The sequence below is a fragment of the Phodopus roborovskii genome, unplaced genomic scaffold (genome assembly GCF_943737965.1).
Source record: "Phodopus roborovskii unplaced genomic scaffold, PHOROB, whole genome shotgun sequence".
NCBI classification, from domain to species: Eukaryota; Metazoa; Chordata; class Mammalia; order Rodentia; family Cricetidae; genus Phodopus; species Phodopus roborovskii.
The window spans coordinates 232,026-256,411 of record NW_026125577.1 but is presented as its reverse complement, the minus strand read 5'-3'; the positions used below and the strand labels follow the sequence as shown (position 1 = coordinate 256,411).

Below are 24,386 nucleotides of genomic sequence, written 5' to 3'. Positions count from 1 at the left end.
ACAGTTTTAAAAATCCATAATCCAGAGCTAGAGAGAAAGCTTAATGGTTAAGAGCACTGGCTCTTAAGGACCCAAGTTCACAACCAGTCCCAAGATTCTTGTTTTTCTCAATGTAACAAAAACTCTACCACTGGGCTGGAGAGATGGCTCAGAAGTTAAGAGCACTGGCTGCTCTTCCAGAAGACTCAGGTTCGATTCCCAGGACCCACATGGCAACTCACAACTGTCTATAAACTCCAGTTCCAGGGGATCCAACAACCCTCGTGTGTGTGTGTGTGTGTGTGTGTGTGTGTGTGTGTGTGTATGTATGTATATATATATATATATATATTATACCAATGTATATAACATAAAAGTAAACTATTAAAAAATAACATCCATGTGTCTAGGCTGAGAGAGTATCCCTCTATGGGGAATGGGCTCCCAATGTCCATTCCTATACTAGGGATAAATACTGCTAGGCCCTCCCCAAAATGATGTGACAGCCTTTGATAATCCCCCGTGGAAGACCTCACCCTTTCTATGTAGCAGAAGAGGGATAAGATGGGAGTTGGTGGGGGGCATGGGAGGATGGGAGGGAAAGGGAACTGGGATTTATTTTTGTTTCTAATTTAGATAAAAAAATAAAGCATCTTCAAATCCTAAAATAATAACATCCAGTAATTGTTAAGAGGTTAGAATATTTTGCATATCTTTTTTGAGAATATTAATTGTAAGATTTAATTTTCACAAACATTTGTATTTGTTTTCTCTCTCCTATGGTATATTCTTACTCAAATGTTTCAGTATCCTTAATTATTTATGTGTTCAATAAAGATTATCCCCACAAATAAATAAATAAATAAATAAATAAATAAATAAATAAATAAAGATCTCCCTCCCAAAAACCTGGAATTTTATATTATTGGTTTGTCAATAGTGAGCTTCATTATAAATATGGTAATTAGGTAAAAATTTACATATTGGTAATTGATCTCTTTATGTCCATGTCTTAGGGTGTCCTGTCCTATTTGGGAAGTTCAATGTATCAAGTGGTAGGCTCCCAGTCTGCTGCCAAGAGTGTTGAAGCCTGGCTGCTGCACTCTGGGAACTGGAGGGGAATATGGTCAAAACGTTTTTCCTTTGCATTAGCCACTCACTCTGCCTTTCACATTTTCAGCTCAGGCTAGTGCTTCCCTAGAGCTGCTTTTCCCATTTCTCATTGGGCGAAGAGGTGAAGCCATGATGCACCAGTCAGCAAGTGCTATCTGGAGGCTCTTGCAGCATATGCAGATTCTCATATTGCTTCTGGGCACTCCTGTCTCCAGTCCCTCAGCCTCTACTGTTTCTTAGCAGGTTCTCTGTCTGCAGACACACGATTTTGTGTCCTTTGCTTTGCTGGGTGAATCTCATGCTTCCATTCTGCTTTTCATCATGCTGATTCCTTTCTCTCTTCTACCTTCTCCACTTCACATCCTTCTTCCTTTTTTTGTCTCAAGGGGCTCAGGCTGATTAAATATCTGAAGATGACCTTGGATTTCTGATCCTCCCACCTTCAATTCCTGGATAACAAGCGTGGGCCACCAAGTGTGGTTTATGTGATGCTAGGGGATACACTACCAACTGAAATTTTCCATGTGTTTTTATTGATTTCTTGCCTAACTTAGTGTTTGGGATGGAGTTCATTTAACAGAAAAAAAATCCTCTTGGGTTTGTTTTAAAGCAAAAAGACAGACAGTGGCTCTGGAGCTGCTTGAATCTGAGCGGAAGTATGTCATTAACATCTCTCTGATCCTGAAGATAAAGGCAACATTCCAGGGCTCAGATGGAAAGAGGAATTCCAAGGAGAGAAGGTACCCATGTTTTCATTGCCTTTACTTTTCAGATTGACTGGGATGTAAGGTAAGTTACTCACCATTTCCACTTGGGAATTCTGGACCCTAGAGAGTTCCAGAAATAATTTTGATAGGCAGTGCCAGCAACTCTCAAACTTAGGTTCCCAGCAGGTAGACAATAAGTATAATCTGAGGGACTGTCAGTCTGTGACTTGTCTGTTTAGTGAGGCATTTAAAGTGAGGCATTATGTGTCCTCAGGGATGATAGACTTCACTGAAGTTCCAGGAAATGGAGGTGGTGAAGCTCTGAGTACTAAGGATCATTAGAACTCTTGTTCAAGTAATCCCATAGCAGCAGGTACTGTTTAATTCCAGTACTTGGGAGGCAGAGGCAGGAGGAGCTCTATGAGTTTGAGGCCAGTCTGGTCTACAGATCTAGCTCCAGGACAGCTAGGGCTACACAGAGAAACCCTGTCTTGAAAAACAAACAAACAAAAAAGAGTATACACCTATGTGTGTGTGTGTTGAGGGAGGGGGTAAGTGCTTCTAGCATACTGGCCTTAATGTCACAACATGTACCTGCTTATACTCTTTACTCCCTCTGTTGGGAGAGAACATGAAAGAGAAAAGTAAGAAAGACTTGGAGAAAAGGACTAATGTAATAAAGATGAGCTAATTCAGAATGAAGCAAAGAAAAGAACAATCCTAATGAATGGGAAGTCTGGTTTATGTGGCATTATCACCTTAAGCATTTATTCCATGAGGTAGTAACTGTTCATCTGCTATGAGTCTGTCTAAGGACACCCCCATTGTCTTGCTCCTTATGGTTCCTCCTATTTTACTTGACTGTACTGTCATGTAATGTCCCCTCCTACCCAAACCCAAATCCCTAAACATCCATCTCCATCTAAATGACTGAGGTAAGGAACTGTTCCCCAACAACTCACAAGGATCTTGACTAATTCTAAGGTTTATTTTACTACAAAATGGAGGTAAACAAACTATAGAGAACAGAAGGGTGACATGACATGGCAAACCCTTCCCTTATAATAATGGCTCTAGACTATTGCTCCACCTTCCCATGGTGGCCTGGACTTTGTTTCTTTCTATTCCATCTGGCCATTTGATTTTCCACCTTATTCTCCCACCTGCTCCTCCAGGGCTCTGGGAAGGTTCTGGACATGGGCTTTTTTTTTTTTTTTATTTTGCTAATCATGCAGTTAGTTTCTATGACTCAAATAGAAAAAGGAATCTAAGTTTTGGTGTGGCTTTGCTTCTGTACCTAAGATCCTAAGCAGCAGCATCTCTTACTAGTTTCCATAACTTTAGGGATCTTGGATAAAAGTGGGAAAGAAGCTTGTACCCTGGAACAGTGTCCTGGGTCCTAAGCTTTGTACTTGATATGGAACTTCATGTCAATTCACCAGCACTGGGGCACATAGCCTTGGAGAGAGCACTTAGCTATTATCCAGAAGACCCTGGGCACTATCTCCATAGTGGAAAAAGAATGGCCAGAATCCTGTGATGTCTACTACATTTTAGAGGAAGACTCTAAGGTTCAGAAATGCTCACAGCCACATGTCCCATTAGTGCCAGAAGTCAAATGGGAGCCCACTTGACCTGTCTCCTGAACTCTTTCCAGGTACAACAGTTTTTCTAAGGGCCTAGTGGCATCTAGGATACCATCTTTACCAACAGTAAAGTGTGAGGGTTTTTGGAGAACCAGATGCACGAAGGCATCACTTTCTGTTTCAGAACTCAAGCTTCTCTCTTGAAGAGTCCAGAAAGTCTTCAGATCTGGGCTGATGCTAAATATGCTCCTAGTTTTCTTAATAGTCAAGTCCTTTTTACTTAGTCAAGTCACTTCCTGCTTTCTTGTGTTCTCTCATGACCTATCACTGAGGACTGAGTGAATCTATAATCTTAAGAGATTAAAACAAGGCTAACAATCTCCAAAAAAGATAAGGTAATCCTTATTCCACAAATACATGACAATACTTTTCACATTTGTTGTCAAGGCAACCTTTGTCAAGTAGCACAAAGCTTCAACTTGAAATGTTGTTACTCAAAGTGCAGTGTCTTTTTGTTCTGGCTCCAGCAGTGCTGCCTTTTTCTATCCTACCTTTAGGGTTTCAGCACTCTCTTTCCCTCACTTTATTTCTTCTTTTTTTGTAAGGTTTTCTGAGACATTGATGCACTTTAAGTAGATCTATTGTCATTTTTTTCCCCATGAGAATTTATTTGATGACTTCCCTCATTAAAAACTGCAAGGCATCAGCAATTGCTACCCCACTAGAAACAACTGGGGATGAAGATAGTGGTGACAACTCCACACTCAAACCTGACATTGTCACATCTTCTCAGACCTACAAAACACAACCTTAGAATTTCCTTAGAAAAAAGTGAATTACTCAAAAGGTCCTCAATCATTTCAAGCCAGCCCTGTGTATTCAAACACACTGGGGGGTGTAGGACACGTGCTTCCTGAGGAAGTGTATGACCTTAGGGTCATATGTGAGACCGTCACAGAAATTAGAGTTCTGGACTTATTTGGGTGTGAATGACTCATTTTATGATTGAACAGTCCCGAGAACACCTCTGGGAAGGACTGATGTTTCATCTGATGAGCTGAATTCAGAGCCACATCTACCAAGAGGTGACAAGCTCTGAGTTGCAGATTGCACATGTTTAATTATCAAAACCTATTTGGTATGGTTGGAACCTGCTGCTCTTAAAGCCAGGCATTACTTTAGCCTGATCTTGAATCAGCAAGAACAACTTAACTAACTTGAAACTATGACTGGATTTTCCTCTTCCTGGCTTCCTCTTCTCTTGGAATCTAATTCTTTTCCTTTCTTTTCTCAACTCCAGTCTTCTTTGACTTCTTACTTCTTCATGTAGTGCATGGTAGTGCATGCTTTTAATTCCAGCACCTCAGAGGCAGAGGCAGGGGTAGACAGAGCCCTGTGAGTTCAAGGCCAGACTGGTCTACAAATCAAGGTCCAAGACAGCCAGGACAGTTTTTTTTTTTTTTTTTTTTTTTTTTGCATATAGAGTATTTTTTATTTAATTTTATATAACAAAGTCCAATTAAATGAAAACAAACATTTATACACAATATTTGGGAATTTGGGCGTCTTTCTTTCCAAACTACTTCCTGCTGGTAAGGGGCGCTGTCTTGGGGGATTCGAAGAAGATTCAGATATCCTAGCTGTAGTCTGTAGGGCTGTTTTGTCCAGCTGTTTGGAATGTAGGATCAGCTTGTACTCTGTTTCAGGCGGTCTGGTGTGATCAAACCACATTAGTCTGGAAGGAATCCACATCTTTTCATTTTCTGTGGAAACAAAAATAGAAATACTTTTCCCCAGTAACTTGTTCTTCAACTTAAATTTTGGAGTCAAAGCGTTTTTTTTTTTTTTTTTTTTTTTTATTATTATTATTTTACATGTCGATCCCAGTTCCCTCTCCCTCCCTCCCTCCCTCCCCCCAAGCCCTCCCTTCCTCCTTCCCTCCCTTTGCCCTCTCTACCCTCTCCCATGCACTCTAAACACCCTCCCCTCCCAACCCCCCACCACAATACAATATGTAGGGGAATGCCATCCAGTTGGGGTCATGTAGATCTGACAGGTCCTGTGAAGTAGGGACTAGGGCTTCTCTCCTATCTCTAGAATAAGGCAGTTATCCCTCCATGGGGGATATGTTTGCAAAGTCCTTTTGTGCACCAGGGATACATCCTGGCTCCACTGTCTGAGGTCTCTTAGACTGCTCAGACCTTCTGGCTGAGACCCATATTCAGGGGAGTCCGAGTCAGACCCCTGTTGGCTTCCCAGCTATCAGTCTAGTGGCCCTTAGCTCCTCCTTGTTCAGGTAAGCTGTCTCTATGTACTTCTACCGCATGGTCTTGTCCTCTCCATCTGCTTCTGGGTTCTAGTTTGACTCAGTGTTTATGTATGGGTGTTTGCTCCTGTTTTCAACAGGCATTAGTTGAGGACTCCATGGAGAAGTTAGTTGTTGATCTCACTCTCCGGGAAGGGCATTTATGATAGCCTTTCCACGGAAGCTGAGATTGTTAGTTGGGAGCAGTCTTGTAGTTCCTTCGACCTTTCTTTGTGTTCAACTTTATCTTCAAACCAATATTGGCTCCCTCTTTTATGTTCTCTCTCTCTGTCTCTGTCTCTCTCTCTCTTTCCTATTTTCCATTCCTAACCAGGCTCAATCCTCCTAGTCGCACATGCCTTCCTCTCCTCCCTCTCATTTTCTCCTACTTCTCTCTCCATTAGCTGTCCTCCCCCACTATACCTGAGGTCTGGGGGACTTGTCCCTTCCCAGTTCTGTGAGGGACTTTATATGAATCTCTTAGAATACAACTTGTATCCTAGTTCCTCTGGTGATGTGAATTATAGGCTGGTGATCATTTGATCTAGGTCTAAAATCCATATATGAGTGAGTACATACTGTGTTCCTCTTTTTGTGACTGGGTTACCTCATTCAGGATGGTTTCTTCAAGTGCCATCCACTTGCCTGCGAATTTCAAGATACCATTATTTTTTTCTGCAGAGTAGTATTCCATTGTGTAGATGTGCCACATCTTCATTAACCATTCTTCAATTGAAGGGCATCTAGGTTGCTTCCAGGTTCTTGCTATTACAAATAGTGCTGCTATGAACATAGTTGAACAGATGTCTTTGTTGCATTGATGTGAATCCTTTGGGTATATGCCTAAGAGGGGGATTGCCGGGTCCTGTGGTAAACTAATTCCCATTTTCCTGAGGAACCGCCATACTGATCTCCAAAGTGGCTGTATGAGTTTGCACTCCCACCAGCAGTGGAGGAGTGTTCCACTTTCTCCACATCCTCTCCAACATAAGTCATCACTGGTGTTTCTAATTTTAGCCATTCTGGCAGGGGTAAGATGGTATCTCAAAGTTGTTTTGATTTGCATTTCCCTGATAGCTAAGGATGTGGAGCATTTTCTTAAGTGTCTTTCAGCCTTTTTGATTTCCTCCATTGAGAATTCTTTCTTCAGTTCTGTACCCCATTTTTTAATAGGGTTATTTGGTGTTTTGTTGACTAGTTTCTTGAGTTCTTTGTATATTTTGGAGATCAGCCCTTTGTCGGATATAGGATTAGTGAAAATCTTTTCCCAGTCAATGGGCTGCCGTTTGGTCTTGTCAACTGTGTCCTTTGCCTTACAGAAGCTTCTAAGTTTGAAGAGGTCCCATTTATTAATTGTTTCTTTCAGTGTCTGTGCCCCTGGAGTTATGTTCAAGAAGCGGTCTCCTATACCAATTTGTTCAAGGGTACCTCCTACTTTCTCTTCTAAGAGGTTCAATGTGGCTGGATTGATGTTGAGGTCTTTGATCCATTTGGACTTGAGTTTTGTGCATGGCGACAGACATGGGTCTATCTGCAGTCTTCTACACACCCTCATCCAATTGTGCCAGCACCATTTGTTGAAGATGCTGTCTTTGCCCCATTGTATCATTTTAGCTGTTTTGTCGAAAATCAGGTGTTCATAGGTGCGTGGATTAATATCAGGATTTTCAATTCGATTCCATTGGTCTACCTGTCTATTTTTATGCCAATACCAGGCTGTTTTCAGAACTATAGCTCTGTAGTAGAGCTTAAAGTCAGGAATGGTGATGCCTCCTGATGTTCTTTTATTGTATAGGGTTGTTTTGGCTATCCTGGGTCTTTTGTTTTTCCATATAAAGTTAATTATTATCCTTTCAAGGTCGGTGAAGAATTGTGGTGGGATTTTAATGGGGATTGCATTGAATCTGTAGATTGCTTTTGGTAAGATTGCCATTTTTACTATGTTTATCCTACCTATCCAAGAGCATGGGAGGTCTTTCCATTTTCTGGTATCTTCTTTAATTTCTTTCTTTAGAGTCACAAAGTTCTTATTATATAGATCTTTTACTTGTTTGGTAAGCGTTACACCAAGATACTTTATGTTGCTTGTGGCTATTGTAAAGGGTGATGTTTCTCTGATTTCTTTCTCTGCCTCTTTGTCGTCTGAAAAAAATAGGGCTACTGATTTTTTTGAGTTTATCTTGTATCCTGCTAGTTTGCTGAAGGTGTTTATCAGCTGTAGGAGTTCCCTGGTAGAGTTTATTGGGTCGCTTATGTAAACTATCATATCATCTGCAAATAGAGACAGTTTGACTTCTTCCTTTCCAATTTGGATGCCCTTGATCTCCTTTTGTTGTCTTATAGCATTAGCTAGAACTTCTAGTACGATATTGAAGAGATATGGAGAGAGAGGACAGCCTTGTCTTGTTCCTGATTTTAGAGGAATTGGCTTAAGTTTCTCTCCATTCAGTTTGATGTTGGCAGTTGGTTTGCTGTATATTGCTCTTATTATGTTTAGGTATGTTCCTGTTATCCCTGACCTCTCTAATACCTTTATCATGAAAGGGTGTTGAATTTTATCGAAGGCTTTTTCTGCATCTAGGGAGATAATCATATGGTTTTTCTTTTTCAGTTTGTTTATATGGTGGATCACGTTGATAGATTTTCGTATGTTAAACCATCCCTGCAATCCAGGTATGAAGCCTACTTGATCATGGTGGATGATTTCTCTGATGTATTTTTGAATTCGGTTTGCCATTATTTTATTGAGTATTTTTGCATCGATGTTCATCAGGGATATTGGTCTGTAGTTTTCTTTCTTACTTGTGTCTTTGTGAGGTTTGGGTACCAAAGTTATTGTGGCCTCATAAAAAGAGATTGGCAATAAACCTTCTGTTTCTATCTTGTGGAACAGTTTGAGGAGTAGTGGTATTAGTTCTTCCTTGAATGTCTGGTAGAATTCTGCACTGAATCCATCTGGCCCTGGACTTTTTTTCGTTGGAAGGCTTTCGATGACTGCTTCTATTTCATTTCGGGTTATAGGTCTATTTAAGTTGTTTGTCTGTTCTTGATTTAATTTTGGTAAGTGATAGTTATCCAGAAACTTGTCCATTTCCTTTGAATTTTCAATTTTTGTGGAATACAGATTTTCGAAGTATGACCTGAAAATTGTCTGGATTTCCTCTGTGTCTGTTGTTATGTTCCCCATTTCGTTTCTGATTTTGTTAATTTGCATGTTCTGTCTCTGCTTTTTCGTTAATTTGGATAAAGGTTTATCAATCTTGTTGATTTTCTCAAAAAACCAACTCTTTGTTGCATTGATTTTTTGTATTGTTTTCCTGGTTTCTATTTTGTTGATTTCAGCCCTCAAGTTGATTATTTCCTGGCGTCTGCTCCTGCGGGGTGAATTCGCTTCTCTCTGTTCTAAGGTTTTCAGTTGCGCTGTTAATTCATTTATGTGACTATCCTCTGTTTTCTTCATATGGGCACTTAGTGCAATGAACTTCCCTCGTAGCACTGCTTTCAAGGTGTCCCATAAGTTCGGGTATGTTGTATCCTCATTCTCGTTGAATATTAGAAAGTCTTTAATTTCTTTCTTTATTTCTTCTTTGACCCAGGAGTGGTGCAATTGCACATTGTTAAGTTTCCATGAGTTTGCAGGTTTTCTGCTATTTGTATTGTTGTTGAATTCCAATTTTAAAGCATGGTGGTCCGATAAGATACAGGGGACTATTTCTATTCTCTTGTATCTGTTGAGGTTTGTTATGTCTCCTAGTATGTGGTCGATTTTAGAGAAGGTTCCATGTGGAGCAGAGAAGAAGGTATATTCTTTTGTCTTTGGATGGAATGTTCTATAGATGTCTGTTAGCCCCAGTTGAGACATAACTTCTGTTAATTCTTTTGTTTCTTTGTTGAGTTTCTGATTTGTGGTCCTGTCTAGTGTTGAGAGTGGTGTATTGAAGTCTCCCACTATAAGTGTGTGAGGTTTTATATGAGCTTTGAGTTTTAGTAGTGTTTCTTTTACGAATGTGGGTGGCTTTGTATTAGGGGCATAGATGTTCAGAATTGAGACTTTGTGTTGATGGATTTCTCCTGAGATGAATATGAAATGACCGTCTTCATCTCTTTTGACTAGTTTTGGTTTGAAGTCTAGTTTGTTAGATATTAGGATAGCTACGCCTGCTTGCTTCTTATTTCCATTTGATTGGAAAATCTTTTCCCAACCCTTTACCCTGAGGTAATGTCTATCTTTGGAGCTAAGATGTGTTTCTTGTATGCAGCAGAAGGATGGATTCTGTCTTCGTATCCATTCTGTTAATCTGTGTCTTTTTATAGGTGAGTTAAGACCATTAATGTTGAGGGTGAGTAAGGACCATTGATTGTTGATGGTTGTTTGATTTAGGTTTGTTGTTGGCAGTGGTATTGTGAATATATTTGTTCTGCTTCACCCTAGGTTTCTGGTGTAGTTGGATTATCTGTTGCCTACATTTTTGTGGGCGTAGTTACCTTCCTTGGGTTGGAATTTTCCTTCCAATACTTTCTGTAGGGCTGGATTTGTAGATACATATTGGGAAAATCTGGTTTTGTCATTGAATATCTTGTTCTCTCCATCTATATTGACTGAGAGTTTTGCTGGATATAGTAGCCTAGGCTGGCATCCGTGTTCTCTTAATACTTTTAGAACATCTATCCAGGACCTTCTGGCCTTGAGGGTTTCCATGGAGAAGTCAGGTGTAATTTTGATAGGTCTGCCTTTATATGTTACCTGTCCTTTTTCCTTCGCTGCTCTTAATATTTTTTCTTTATTCTGTATGCTAGGTGTTTTGATTATTATATGTCGAGGGGTCTTTTTTCTTTGGTCCAGCCTATTTGGGGTTCGGTATGCTTCTTGTATTTTCATGGGCATGTCCTTCTTCAGATTTGGAAAGTTTTCCTCGATGATTTTGTTGAATATGTTTTCAGCACCTTTGAGCTGGGCTTCCTCACCTTCCTCTATGCCTATTATTCTTAGGTTTGGCCTTTTCATGGTGTCCCACATTTCCTGGATATTGTGTGTTAAGGATTTGTTGGATTTATGGTTTTCTTTGGTCGATGAATCTATTTCTTCTAGTTTATCTTCTGCGCCTGAGATTCTCTCTTCCATCTCTTGAATTCTATTGGTTATGCTTGTGTCCGTGGTTTCCGATTTTTTGCCCAGCTTTTCAATTTCCAGCTTTCCTTCCATTTGTGTTGCCTTTATTTTCTCAATTTCGGTTTTCAAATCTTGAACCGTTTCCTTCACCTGGTTAATTGTTTTTTCTTGGCTTTCTGTACTTTCCTTAAGGAATTTGTTCATTTCTTCCACTTTTTTGTTTGTTTTTTCCTCTATTTCTTTAAGGGATTTTCTCATATCTTCTTTGAGGGCCTCTATCATTTTTATGATGGTGATTTTTAAGTCATACCCTTCTGCTTCCTCTGCTTTGTTGTTGTGTTCCATTCTAGTTGGTGTAGATTCCCTAGATTCTGGTGGTGTCATGTTTGTCTTTCTGTTGTTAGGTGTTCTCTTGTATTGCCTTCTTCCCATAGCTTCTTCCTGTAGGTGTTGGTGGTGTCTCTTCCCTCTCTCTATGGTCCTTCCCAGATGGGCTTATGTGGATCAAAGATTCAATGTCTGTATCTCTGTGTGGTCCAAGCTCTCTAGGAGGCTTCTCTCTGGCCAATAGCAGGGAGAAGAGGACGAGGGCTGGACTGGAACTTGAGAAGTTTTTGCAGGGTAGTGGGATCTCACTGGAAACTGGCGCTCTCCAGCTGAGACCTCGTTCTTTGGCAGGGCCCGGATTTGGGGGTCAAGGATCTTGCCTGCAGGAACTCCAAGTGGACCCGCAGAGATAGGCGGATCTCTGGGAGGGGCCTGGGACTCCAGCAGAGGACTGGAGGCGGGGTCAGGGACCAAGCCGGTGGAAATTACAGGTGGTCCCACGTGGATAGTCAGGTCTCCTTTGTTCGGAGTTGCTCCGAGAGGTCTCCGAAGTAGGGTGGACTGTTGGCTCCACCCTCTGTCCCAGTGCTCAACCAGAGCGGCAGGACCGTAGGTGGGGTAGGGCACAGGGTGGGGGGGGTAGGCTGGAGGTTGGGATGGGTGGGGGTGTATCAGAGCTCCAAGGGTGCTCTCAAAGGGGACCGGAGACAGGAGCAGCAGGATCAGGGGCCAATCCAGGGAGTTCAGGCGGGGGAGGGGGGAAAGAGGTTGAAGGGGACAGGCAGCCCCGATTGGGCCCACCCCCCCCCCCCCCCACCCCCCAACAAACAAAAAAAAAAACACCACCCAAACAAAACAAAAAAAAAAAAAAAAAAAAAACCCAAACAAAAACAAACCCCCACCCCCCCCCCCCACCCACAACCACAACCCCCACCCCCCCCCCCCCCCCCCCCCCCCCCCCCCCCCCCCCACCCCCCCCCCCCCCCCCCTCCCCCCCTTATTTAAAATAATAATAAATTTTTTTTTTTTCTTTTCCCCCCCCCCCCCCCCCCCCCCCCCCCCCCCCCCCCCCCCCCCCCCCCCCCCCCCCCCCCCCCCCCCCCCCCCCCCCCCCCCCCCCCCCCCCCCCGGGGGGGGCCCCCCCCCCGGGAACCAAAACCCACCCCCCCTTTTTTAGAGGGGGCCCCCCCCCCCCCCCCCCCCCCCAACCGGGATTTGCCCCCAAAGTTCATTCATGCACCAGGAATACATCCTGGTTCTATTGTCAGAAGTCCCTTAGACTGCCCAGGTCTTCTAACTGAGACCCATGTTCAGGCTGTCTGAGTTGGTCTAATGCTGTTTTCCCAGCTATCAGTCTGGGGGGGGGGGTTCATGAGCTCCCCTTGTTCAGGTCACCTGTCTCTGTGGGTTTCTGTAGCCTGGTCTTGACCCATTTTCTTATCCCTCTCTGCAACTAGATTCCAGGAGTTCAGCTCAGTGTTTAGCTGTGGGTGTCTGCTAATACATGAAGGTTCTATGATGATATATAAGTTAGTCTATCAATCTCATTATCAGAGAAGGGCATTTAAGGTAGCCTCTCCACTATTGTTTAGATTGTTAGTTGGGGTCATCCTTGTATGTCTCTGGACATTTCTCTATAGTCAAGTTTTCTCTTCAAACGTAAAAGATGCCTATTATGGCATCTTTTTTTTGCTCTTGTCTATTTGTCCCCTGACTCAATCTTCCTGGTCTCACATGTTTTCCTCTCCTCCCCTGCTCTTTCTCCTAACTCCCTCTCCACTCACTGCCACCCCCACCCCATGTTCCCAATATGCTCAGGAGATCTTGTTTCTTTCTCCTTCTGTGAGGGACCTTGTATGACTCTTTAAGCTTCTTCCTTGTAGCCTAGTTTCACTAGCTGTGTAAATTGTAGCCTGGTGACCTTTTGCTCTATGTCTAAAATCCATATGTGAGTGAGTACATACCATGTTCTTTTTTTTTTTTTTTCTGTGACTGGGTTACCTCACTCAGGATGGTTTCTTCAAGGTTCATCCATTTACCTGTGAATTTTAAGATTATATTGCTTATTTTTTCCAACTGAGTAGTATTCCATTGTGTAAATACACCACAACTTATTTATTTATTCTTCAGTTGAGGGGCATCTAGGTTGCTCCCAGGTTCTTGCTATTACAAATAATGCTGCTATAAACATAGTTGAACAGATGTCTTTGTTGCATGGATATGGATTATGCCTAAGAGTGGAATTGCCAGGTCCTGTGGTAGACTGATTCCCATTTTCCTGAGGAACCACCATACTGATATCCAAAATGGCTGTACACGTTTGCACCCCCACCAGCAGTGAAGGAGTGTTCCCTTTTCTCCACACCATCTCCAGCATAAGCTGTCATTGGTGTTTCTGATCTTAGCCATTCTGGTAGGAGTAAGATGGTATCTCAGAGTTGTTTTGATTTGCATTTCTCTGATGTCTAAGGATGTTGAGCACTTTCTTAATTGTCTTTCAGCCATTTTGGATTCCTCTATTGAGAATTCGCTATTCAGTTCTGTACCCCCACTTTTAAATAGGGTTATTTTGTGTTTTGGTGACTAGTTTCTTGAGTTCTTTGTGTATTTTGGAGATCAACCCTCTGTCAGATGTGGGGTTAGTGAAGTCTGTGGGCTCCTATTTGGTCTTGTGGACTGTGTTCTTTGCCTTACAGAAGCTTCTCAGTTTCAGGAGGTCCCATTTATTAATTGTTGACCTCAGTGTCTGTACTACTGGTGTTATGTTCAGTAAGTGATCACCTGTACCAATTTGTTCAAGGTACCTCCCACTTTCTCTTCTAAGAGGTTCATTGTGGCTGGATTTATGTTGAGGTCTTTGATCCACTTGGACATTTTTGTGCATGGTGATAGACATGGGTCTTCTACACTGAGGAAATGCAGACAATTTTCAGGTCATACTTTGAAAACCTGTACTGCACAAAATTCAAAAACTTAACAGAAATGGACAAATTGCTGGATAGCTATCACTTACCAAAATTAAATCAAGAACAGATAAGCAATTTAAATAAACATATAAACCCTAATGAAAGAGAAGCAGTCATCAAAAGCCTCTCAACAAAAACAAAACAAAACAAAACAAAACCCAGGGCCAGATGGCTTCAGTGCAGAATTCTACCTGAAATTCAAAGAAGAGTTAATGCCAATACTCCTCAAGTTGTTCCATACAGTAGAAGCAGAAGGTTCATTACAAAACTCTTTTTACAAGGCCACAATTAACTTGGTACCCAAGCCACACAAGGACACAACTAAGAAAGAGAACTACAGACCAATATCGCTCATGAACATCGATGCAAAACTACTCAATAAAATACTGGCAAATCGAATCCAAGAACACATCAGAGAAATCCACCATGACCAAGTAGGCTTCTTCCCAGGGATGCAGGGATGGTTCAACATATGAAAAATCTATCAATGTGATCCACCATATAAACAAACTGAAAAAGAAAAACCACATGATCATCTCCCTAGATGCTGAAAAAGCCTTTGACAAAATCCAACACCCTTTCATGATAAAGGTCTTGGAGAGATCAGGGATAACAGGAACATACCTAAAAATAACAAAAGCAGCATTCAGTAAACCAGCAGCCAACATCAAACTGAATGGAGAGAAGTTTAAGGCAATTCCTCTAAAATCAGGAACAAGACAAGGCTGCCCTATCTCTCCATATCTCTTCAGTATTGTATTTGAAGTTCTAGCTAGAGCAATAAGACAACAAAAGGAGATACAAATTGGAAAGGAAGAAGTCAACTGTCACTATTTGCAGATGATATGATAGTTTACATAAGTGACCCGAAAAACTCTACCAGGAAACTCCTACAGCTGATAAACACCTTCAGCAATGTGGCATGGTACTAGATTAACTCAGAAAAATCAGTAGCCCTACTATATACAGACGATAAAGACTCTGAGAAAGAAATCAGAGAAACATCACCCTTTACAATAGCCACAAACAATATAAAATATCTTGGGGTAACACTAATCAAACAAGTGAAAGACCTATATAGCAAGAACTTTGTGTCTTTAAAGAAAGAAATTAAAGAAGATAGCAGAAAATGTTCTTGAATAAGTAGGATAAACAGTAAAAATGGCAATCTTGTCAAAAGCAATCAACAGATTCAATGCAATCCCATCAAAATCCCAGCACAATGCTTCACTAACCTTGAAAGGCTAATACTCAACTTTATATGGAAAAACAAAAGACCCAGGATAGGCAAAACAGTCCTGTCCAATAAAGGGACTTCAGGAGGCATCCCCATCCCCAACTTCAAGCTCTACTACAGAGCTACAGTCCTGAAATCAGCTTGGTATTGTCACAAAAATAGACAGGTAGACGAATGGAATGAAATAAAAAACAACTGATATTAACCCACACACCTATGAACACCTGATTTTTGACAAAACAGCTAAAAGTATACAATGGGAGGAGGAAAGCACCTTCAACAAATGGTGCTGGCACAACTGGATGGTGGTGTGTAGAATACAGATAGACCCATGTCTATTACCATGCACACAACTCAAGTCCAAATGGATCAAGGACCCAGTTTTTCTATTTCCAGCTTTCCCTCAGTTTGTGTTTTCTTTCTTGTCTCTATTTCAGTTTTCAGGTCTTAATCTGTTTGAATTGTTTCCTTCATCTATTTGATTGTTTTTTTCTTGGCTTTTCCAAGTTTTTTTTTCTTCCATTTCTTTAAATGATTTTCTCATAACATCTTTGAGGGCCTCTATTATTTTCATGAAGTTTTTTTTTTTTTTTTAAGTTGTTCTCTTCTGCTTCATCTTATTTCAGGTCTAGTTGGTGTAGAGTCCCTAGGTTCTGGTGATGTCATACTGATCTTTCTGTTGTTGTATTGCCATCTTCCCATAGCTTTTTCTGGTGGGTGCAGGTGGTCTCTCTCTCTCTCTCTCTCTCTCTCTCTCTCTCTCTCTCTCTCTTGCTCTCCCAGTGGGTGTAGGTGGGTCAGGGGTTTGATGCCTGTAACTCTGGATAATCCTTGCTCTCTTGGAAGTCTCTCAAGCAGAGGCCACAGCAGGGCCAATGATGTGGGGAAGGCAGGCTCAGGATGTTCTCAAGCACTCAGGCTGAGGGCAGGTGATGGGGTCCAAAGATCAGGTGAGTGCAATTTCAAGATAGTCCTGTGTGGATAGGCCAGTCCAGTATTCTAGAGCTCAGGCAGAAGGCAGCTGTTAGGGCTCAAAGATCAGGAGAGTGCAGGCTCAATGTGGTCCCTTGTGGGTAGGCAGGTCCAGTATGCTCAGATCTGACCCAGGAAGTTCCAAGGAGGTGGAGGGGGTTTTGAACCTGCGCTGTGGCCCAGTGCTCACCCAGAGCCGTGGACACAGCAGGGACAAGAATCGATAGCCAGGACTGTTACACAGAGAAACTCTGTCTGATAAAAACCCAAATAAATAAATAAATAAATAAATAAATAAATAAATAAATAAATAGCACAAACAGATAGAGGAAAGGGAGTTGAAGTAGCAAAGCATCTCTATAAAACATGAGGAAATGGTTGATCAGCCCTAGTCCATAATATGCAGAATACAGACAACAGAGCATCCTTGCCCAGTGTTCCTCATTGGAGCTGAGAGAAAAAGATATGCAAGCTCCTTCATTGCCCCAACTCCCTGAACTTCCAGCTTCCAATTTTAACCAAACCTTACCACTGACCCAAGTGGCATTCTTCTAGCCAGTAGCTAAGAATAGGTTGCCTGGGTATGAATGTTTTGGGCATTGGAATCTAAAACACTGAAAAGGATTCCTTGAAAATTTCTATAGAGTGTAGCATACATGAAACTGTCCCAGGTTAGTTTTTAGCAGGTCAATCCTGTGATGTGTTCTTTATTGTTTGGTCAATTCATATTTACATAGGGGACCGTCAGTAAAGGGGCTTTCTCTATTATTGTCTGAGCATAGCTGCTGTATTGATAAGAAAATTAAGGAGGCTGGAGAGGTTACTCAGTGGTTAAGAGCACTGACTGTTCTTCCAGAGGACCCAGGTTCAAGTCCCAGCACCCACATGACAGCTAACAACTGTCTATAACTCCAAGATCAGACAAACATGCAGGCAAAACACCAATGCACATAAAGTAAAAATAAGTAAATTATAATAATAAAAAAGAAAATTATGATCCAAAATACAGACCTATGAGTGTATTTTGGATGATTTAAAGTGGGCCCTGCTGTGTTTATTCTTATGGGACCTTTTGTGTGATTCTTGGTTTGTTCTATTTCAAGTCTCTTCCCTGGCTCCTTGCGCTACCTTGTCCAGCAGCACTTGGATTTGCTTCATGCCCTGCAGGAGAGGATCCTGAAATGGCCACGCCAAGGAGTCCTCGGAGATTTATTCTTGAAGTTGACAAATGATGAGGTAAGGTGTCTCCTTTTCTATATTATTAATGGATTTGTGTCTTACTCTCTTAATGGAGAAGCAAGAATTAGCAAATTTCAGAGTTAGAAGAAGCCCTGATATCTCGTTTAACCTCCCCATGCTATAGTTAGTGAGGTAGGCTCATAAAGATTCAAGGGCTTAGCTGAAATCACCCAGCTTGCAAGGTGGTTGTTTATGACTGGAGCCCTGTTACATCTTCTACCTTCTGATTCATGACTTTGTAGTCCACTATTGTGGCCTCTATTGACCATGCATGTTTATGGATTTATGTAGGTGATTTTTAATATACATACATATATATATATCATAAATGCTTGCTTGATAATATATGATATATATTTGTATATATCATATAAAATAAATAGGAGGTATAGTATGTATATTTTTCATATGTAATTTTCATTTCTTCATAGATTTTAAAATATGATAGGTGGCTGTTTATCTTGAATGTATTTTGTTTGAATTCCTTAGAAAAAGAGTGCTGAATTTTGAACTCTCTTTAATGCTATACCAAGAACATTTCCAGGCCAGAAGTTGAAAGCCCAAATGTCCCAAGGACAAGACATGGTGTATATGACATAACATCAGTTTGGATTGATGGGAATTTGCTGGAGAAGACAATGTTTGTTTTGATACAAAGAACAGCTACTCAGATCTATCTAATTATTATTTAGGAAAGAAGGACTAGAGAAATTAGATTGTTGTTTTAAGAGAAGTGAAATCTAAAATTTTATTAAAATGCTCTTATAAAAATTTAAATATTGTGTGAGGCAATTAAAGTTGGCCCATGAGTCAGTTTTTGCCTGCATCTTTATCAACATTTCTTTACAGAAGGTAATAACACAGATTTGTAGCTTATTAACTCATGTAGAAGGCAGTAAATGTATTCAGCATATTTTTTTGGAGCTAGAAGTTATACATATGGGGATATAACTTTGGAAGCTATGAATTGTTTTCTTGAGGGGAAACTGAATTGGTGAATAAGCATTAGTTAAAATGGGCAACTACCTGAAAACATTGCGAACTGCTTCCCTCTTCTTCTCAAGTGGTAAGGTCATATATGTGGTTCCTCGCACACTTCTAAACATCAAGGAAACAAACAATAATAATAAAAAAACTCTTTAAAAAATTATATATATTGCTCTGCCTGTATGTATGCCTGCAAGCCAGAAGAGGGCACCAGATCTCTTTATAGATGGTTGTGAGCCACCATGTGGTTGCTGGTATTTGAACTCAGGAACACTGGAAGATGAGCCAGTGTCTTAACCTCTGAGCCATCTCCCCAGCCCCACAAAAAACTAACAAAAGACAAAAAAAAAAAAAAAAAAAAAAAAAAAAACCCAAAACAAAACAAAACAAAAAACCAAACAAAAACAAAACAACAACAAAAAACTCTTTAAAAAAGATTAACAAGGGGCAGAAAAGACAGCTCACAGGTTAAGAGCACTTGTTGCTGTTGCTGAAGATTGGAGTTTGGTTATGATAACCCACATGGTCACCCACAACCATCTCTAACTCCAATTTCAGGATATTTGATACTTTTTGACCTTTGAAGACACCAGTTATTGACTTGGGGTACATATATACATGTAGACAAACACTCAGTACACATAAAATAAAAACAAATCTTTATAAAGAAGATGAATAAAAACTCCAAGAGCAAATAAAGAACATAGTTAATATATTATTAAAATACCCTCTGAATTCTGCTCTTTTTTTACATTCATGGTACTATAAAAATGTTGTCCTTCCTATTTCCAAGTTCTTATTGTGCATTTTGTGTTTGTTTTAAAGAATAATTTCTTGGATTATTATGTTGCCTACCTGAGGGATTTGCCTGAATGCATCTCTTTGGTTCATGTTATGGTTCTGAAGGAGGTAAGTGTTAACTGTATGCACATGCTGTTTACACACCATCTGTATCATGTTGCCCATCCACTCAACACTACAGCATTTGCCATGTGAGCTTATTTTTCCAGACTGAGGAATGCCTTGAACATGTTACTGATGCCCCTCTTCTGTGTTGAAGGAATCCAATCAAGGATTAGAGCCATTGCTCTTGTCCTTGCGATGCTTTAATAACCCTCTGATCCACTCCACTGAACTACAGACAAAGCAAATAGGTAGTCTAGAGTTCTTTAGCATGCAGCTTGTGTGCATGCTAAAGAACTCTAGAAAATATGAGTGTCAACACAGGATTCAAATCATCCTTAGTCAATTGGCTCCATAGTGTTCCTTGAAGCATGCACTTCAGTGATACATTAGGTGTTCGACATGCATGTACATTATGTTGTTTTAAGTCAACAAGAAAATAGAGTACCAGAGCCCTAATGCTGAGAGTAGTTGCATCTCTCAGGAGATGAGAGTCTATATCTCACTTTCTTCTTCACCTCCCTGAGTCCTCCCAACCAAAAATGACTATCACATGATAGTATTCATCAAATACCTGGAAAAAGAAAGAGAAGGGAAGGTACAGAAGGATACCACTGTATTTTCTGCTTCTAGGCTTACTGACCAATTTCTAACCATTTTCCTCTCCATTCTTGAGAGGCTCTGGTTCACGTTTAGAGCCCATTAGTAGATGACTTGCTGGAAAACCTTAATTTGTTCATTTAATTCAAGTGCAGCTTACCAAGAGCCTACTTCTATCTAGCACTGACCTTAGAGGGGTTAAGGATGGGAGGGATAGTTTGGAAACTTGGATAGATTCTAAAGAAGAATATGTTATGTTCCTTTTTGGAGAAGAGTTGTCTCTTTGGGCCTGAACATGTGGCCTCTCTTGTGAGAAAGCAATGCTTCATGATAATCTCTGGAAAGAACATGCTTTGGAATATGCATTTCCTACCTGGTGGGAGGGATCTTTGGAGTTCTATTTGCAGTGCTGAAGGGATACTGAAGAGTGACTGTGCCTTTTTTTTTTCATTCAGGGTGATGAGGAGATTAAATCCGATATCTATACCCTGTTTTTTCACATAGTACAGCGCATCCCTGAATATCTGATACATCTCCAGGTGAGCCTGGCTGGATAAGCCAACAGATGTTTACACTGGGCTATTATTTTTGGCTTCCAAATTAGCAATACTATACAGGCTCAAGGACTCAGTATTTCTAAGAAGTAGTCACATGGCTTAGGTTGTTATGATTACATCACACTACAGCAAAATATACCATACTCTGCAGAATGAGCTAAAATCTAGTCTTGAAATTTTTGGTTTATGGTACCTGTCTCTGAAGTTCTATCTTTACTTACCAGCAATGTCCACTTCTGGGCATCCAGGATCTTTTATAAACACTCTTCATAATGTCTAAGTACCTTATCCAGTCCCCTCCTATTTGGTTCTACAACCATCTGAATGTGATTCCTGGCCTCTTAATTTCTGTTTAACCTGCCCACTAAACTACTGTCCTGGTGGCTTCTACTTGACTTAGGTCAGAGTTCTATCATACAGTGCTCATACTTTATGTCACAGAAGAGCCATGAGCAGCCGATGAACAAATTCTTAACGTAATTTTCCCATGGAGTCTGTAGCCTTTAGAGGACGTAGAGTTGAGTTCAACAGATTTTTACTAGTAACAGCCTTTTCCTCCTGGTACGGGTCTTCTCTGGTTTAAGTGTTGATGTTCAGTGAAAACATCAGTGAAAACTAATTAACCTCAGGTAGAAGCAGCCCAGAATCAATATTGAGATTTTCACTGGTACATGGCTTTATACAATAATTATCTTATGGATTCTTTTAACAATTTCATGAAACAGGTACTATTATCATTTTTCATAAGGACACAGAGGACCAAAGCAGTCTCAGTACTGTGTTCAAGACAACACATCTAGTAGGCCAAAAACTCAGACTGAAGCCCAGGTCTTCCAACACTAGGTAAAGAGGCCCTGGGGGCTACTCTCTAGTTTGCATTCAAATCATTCTTTTATCATTTATTAGATACATGATCTAAAGAAGATCACTGAATTTGGTATCTCGGTCTCCTTACTTACCATATATCTAACTAGGCTATGAGAAAAACTAAAGAAGATAGTGAATATAAAATTTCTTAGCTCCTGGCAATAGGAAGTATTCATCAAATAAATAACATAGTTATTGAATGTTAATGTTCTCAAATCCACTGTAGCACAGAAGGTCTTTTATTCCATGTTATGCTATTATAACAAATTACCTGAGGCTGGGTATTTTTTTTTTTAAGGGAAGAGGCTCATTTTGGCTTACAATTTTGGAGACCCAAAAGCATGGTGCTGGCTTTGGTGTCTGGTGACCTTCTCACAGTAAACGCAGTGGTAGTATAGATGACAATGACGGGTCACACAGTATGAAAGAGGAAGTAAGGGGGTGGTGCCCAGGCTCACTTTCCTGTAACTATTTTTTCTTTTCAGAAGAACCCACTCTTTAAAACCAGCTAAATTAGTTCCTTCATGAGTATAGTCAGCATACATTTCACTAGGTTCCCATCCCTTACATGTCCAACCACCTTTAGAAGAAAATCATTACAGTGTGGATTAAACTTCCAGTACCTGAACCTTTGGGAGATAAACCATAGCCAGACTATAACATCAGGCAATGTAATAGGAGGGCCACCATCCACCCCTACCCATCTCAAAAGTTTATCTGATGCCTATCAGTCTCAGCAGTGGTCTGACTCCTTTAAGTATTGCTTATAGGTAGTTGTTAGAACATCTTTATTTCTTCGTATATCTAATTATTGGGTCATTTTAGCTTTTCAAGATGGAATTCTATTATTCTATTCTACTCAACTCACAGCAGAATAACTTACATTCTTTTGAGCTTTCAGCTGATTGGATAGACAAACCTTGTGTGTGTGAGTTGTTTTGATTGATTTGATTGGCATTTACAGTAGCTCAAAGTGAGGTTGATTGATTTGATTGGCACTCAGAGTAGCTCAAAGTGAGGTTTGGAAGAGATGAGGCAGCTTCTCAGCCTAATTATGAAAACTGATTTTTCTTCCCTTCCATCCAGAATGTTCTGAAGTTCACTGAGCAGGAACACCCCGACTATTATCTACTGCTCGTGTGTGTTCAGCGCCTCCGGGTGTTTATCTCCCATTATACCCTGCTGTTTCAGTGCAACGAAGAATTGCTTATTCAGAAGCGGAAAAAACTCAAAAAGTAAGGTTGTGGTCATGCAGCACCTTACCAAGGTTTCTGAGAAGAGGGCATAGACCAGTCAGTTGAGTGGCTGGAATGTGGTGAAGTGAGGTAGAAGGAGGGGGGCAGAGGCAGTTAGGTTGGCCACAGGAGGGAAGTAACTTTAGAAGAAAAGCACTTTGGCTCTATTATCCCTTCTTATGTTGCTTCCCTTAACTTTTCTGATTCAAAACACACCTGTTGTGTGTTAGATACTATTGTGTCCAGTGAATATACCACAATGAATAAAACAGTCATAAAACCTCAGTCTTATGGGGCTTAGTCTTTAAGTGGTAAGGATATGTATGTGTCTGAATAGATTTCACAGAATGAAGAAAGCAAGTTTGAGTAGGTACCATCTGGGCCTTAGAGAATAGAAGCAATGAGAAAGACAGCATCTTCTAACCCAGTGTCCTGACAGGTGTGTCTGGGTACCACTCTGTATCCCCAAGCTCTTTTCAGCCAACTGCCAGCTATTATGTAAGCAACCTGGCTTATAGAGGGCTCTGGAGATAGAGAGCCCATTACAGAACACTTTGTCTGAGAGGAAAATCTTTTTCTTAGCCAGGCTCACACTGTATAACCTGAGATTTTTTATTTCCATCCTGTTAGGTCATCTATGGCAAAGCTGTACAAAGGCCTGGCTTCCCAGTGTGCCAATGCTGGCCAAGATGCTTCCCCCACTGCAGGCTCAGAAGCTGTCCGTGATAGTGGGATACACTCAGAAGAGATGCTCCAACCCTACCCTTCTGCTCCCAGTTCTGCCCCTGCTGTCAAGTAAGCATCTGTTGCTAGAGAAACATTCGCAGGAGTGCCCTTGAGTCCCAGGCAGTTTGTATAGGTGAGCAGACTGAAGTGCAATAGAAATGTGTTCAACAGAACTCCACCTTCTCCCTTGCCTCATCATTTCCATATTAAGCACCCAGCAGTTGATCTGATCCTTGGGTCCCAGAGAAAGACACTAAGAGGCAGATTTAGAAAGTGCTGACATTAACTCTTGAAGCAGTATACAATAAATAGAGGGAAAAGATCTACATTATACCCAGGCCAAACTATGGCTGTTATTATACTTTGTGTAGGGAAAATAAAAGCATCAATATTTTAAAGTAAGAATATTGGTTTAAGGTCAATTCATTCACTTTTTTCCATATATGTAAACATGAGTCCCAAGTTGCATTGTAAGATCAATGTCTTCAATCCCTTAAGATATTCAGTGTTAGTATTCACATATGTATCCATATACACTTCTGACGAATTAAAATTCACAAAAATAGAATAAAAATATTGGTCAAGGTACAGTGTTTATATTTGTCTGGTAAATAAGCAAAACAACAAAAATCCTATTTGATGGGTGTGCTACACTTTTTTTAACTTGTAAATCTTTTTATTATTATTATTTCTTGTTTTACATATCAATCCCAGTTCCCTCTCCTTCCCATCCTCCCATGCTCCCCACTCCAACTCCCATACCATTTCCAACCCACTCCAGAGGGAGGGTGAGGCCTTCTAGGAGGGGATCATCAAAATCTGACAAGTCATTTGGAGTAGGGTTTAGGCCCTCCCTCCTGTCTCTAGGCTAAGAGAGTATCCCTTCATGGGAAATATACTCCCAAAGTCGTTCATGCACCAGGGATACATCCTGGTTCCACTGTCAGAGGTTCCTTAGACTGCCTAGGCC

The 24,386-nt window shown here is 40.8% G+C and overlaps 1 protein-coding gene across 1 annotated transcript in view; it reads left to right on the top strand.

Moving 5' to 3' along the window:
- Arhgef33 (Rho guanine nucleotide exchange factor 33) overlaps window positions 1-24,386 on the top strand; it is a 66,930-nt gene that overhangs the window by 21,720 nt on the left and 20,824 nt on the right. The window contains exons 8-13 of the mRNA XM_051177884.1: window positions 1,703-1,832; window positions 17,406-17,538; window positions 19,354-19,437; window positions 20,487-20,570; window positions 22,542-22,690; window positions 23,321-23,485. Coding sequence (XP_051033841.1) covers window positions 1,703-1,832; window positions 17,406-17,538; window positions 19,354-19,437; window positions 20,487-20,570; window positions 22,542-22,690; window positions 23,321-23,485 — 745 coding nt within the window. The remainder of the gene's footprint in view (window positions 1-1,702; window positions 1,833-17,405; window positions 17,539-19,353; window positions 19,438-20,486; window positions 20,571-22,541; window positions 22,691-23,320; window positions 23,486-24,386) is intronic.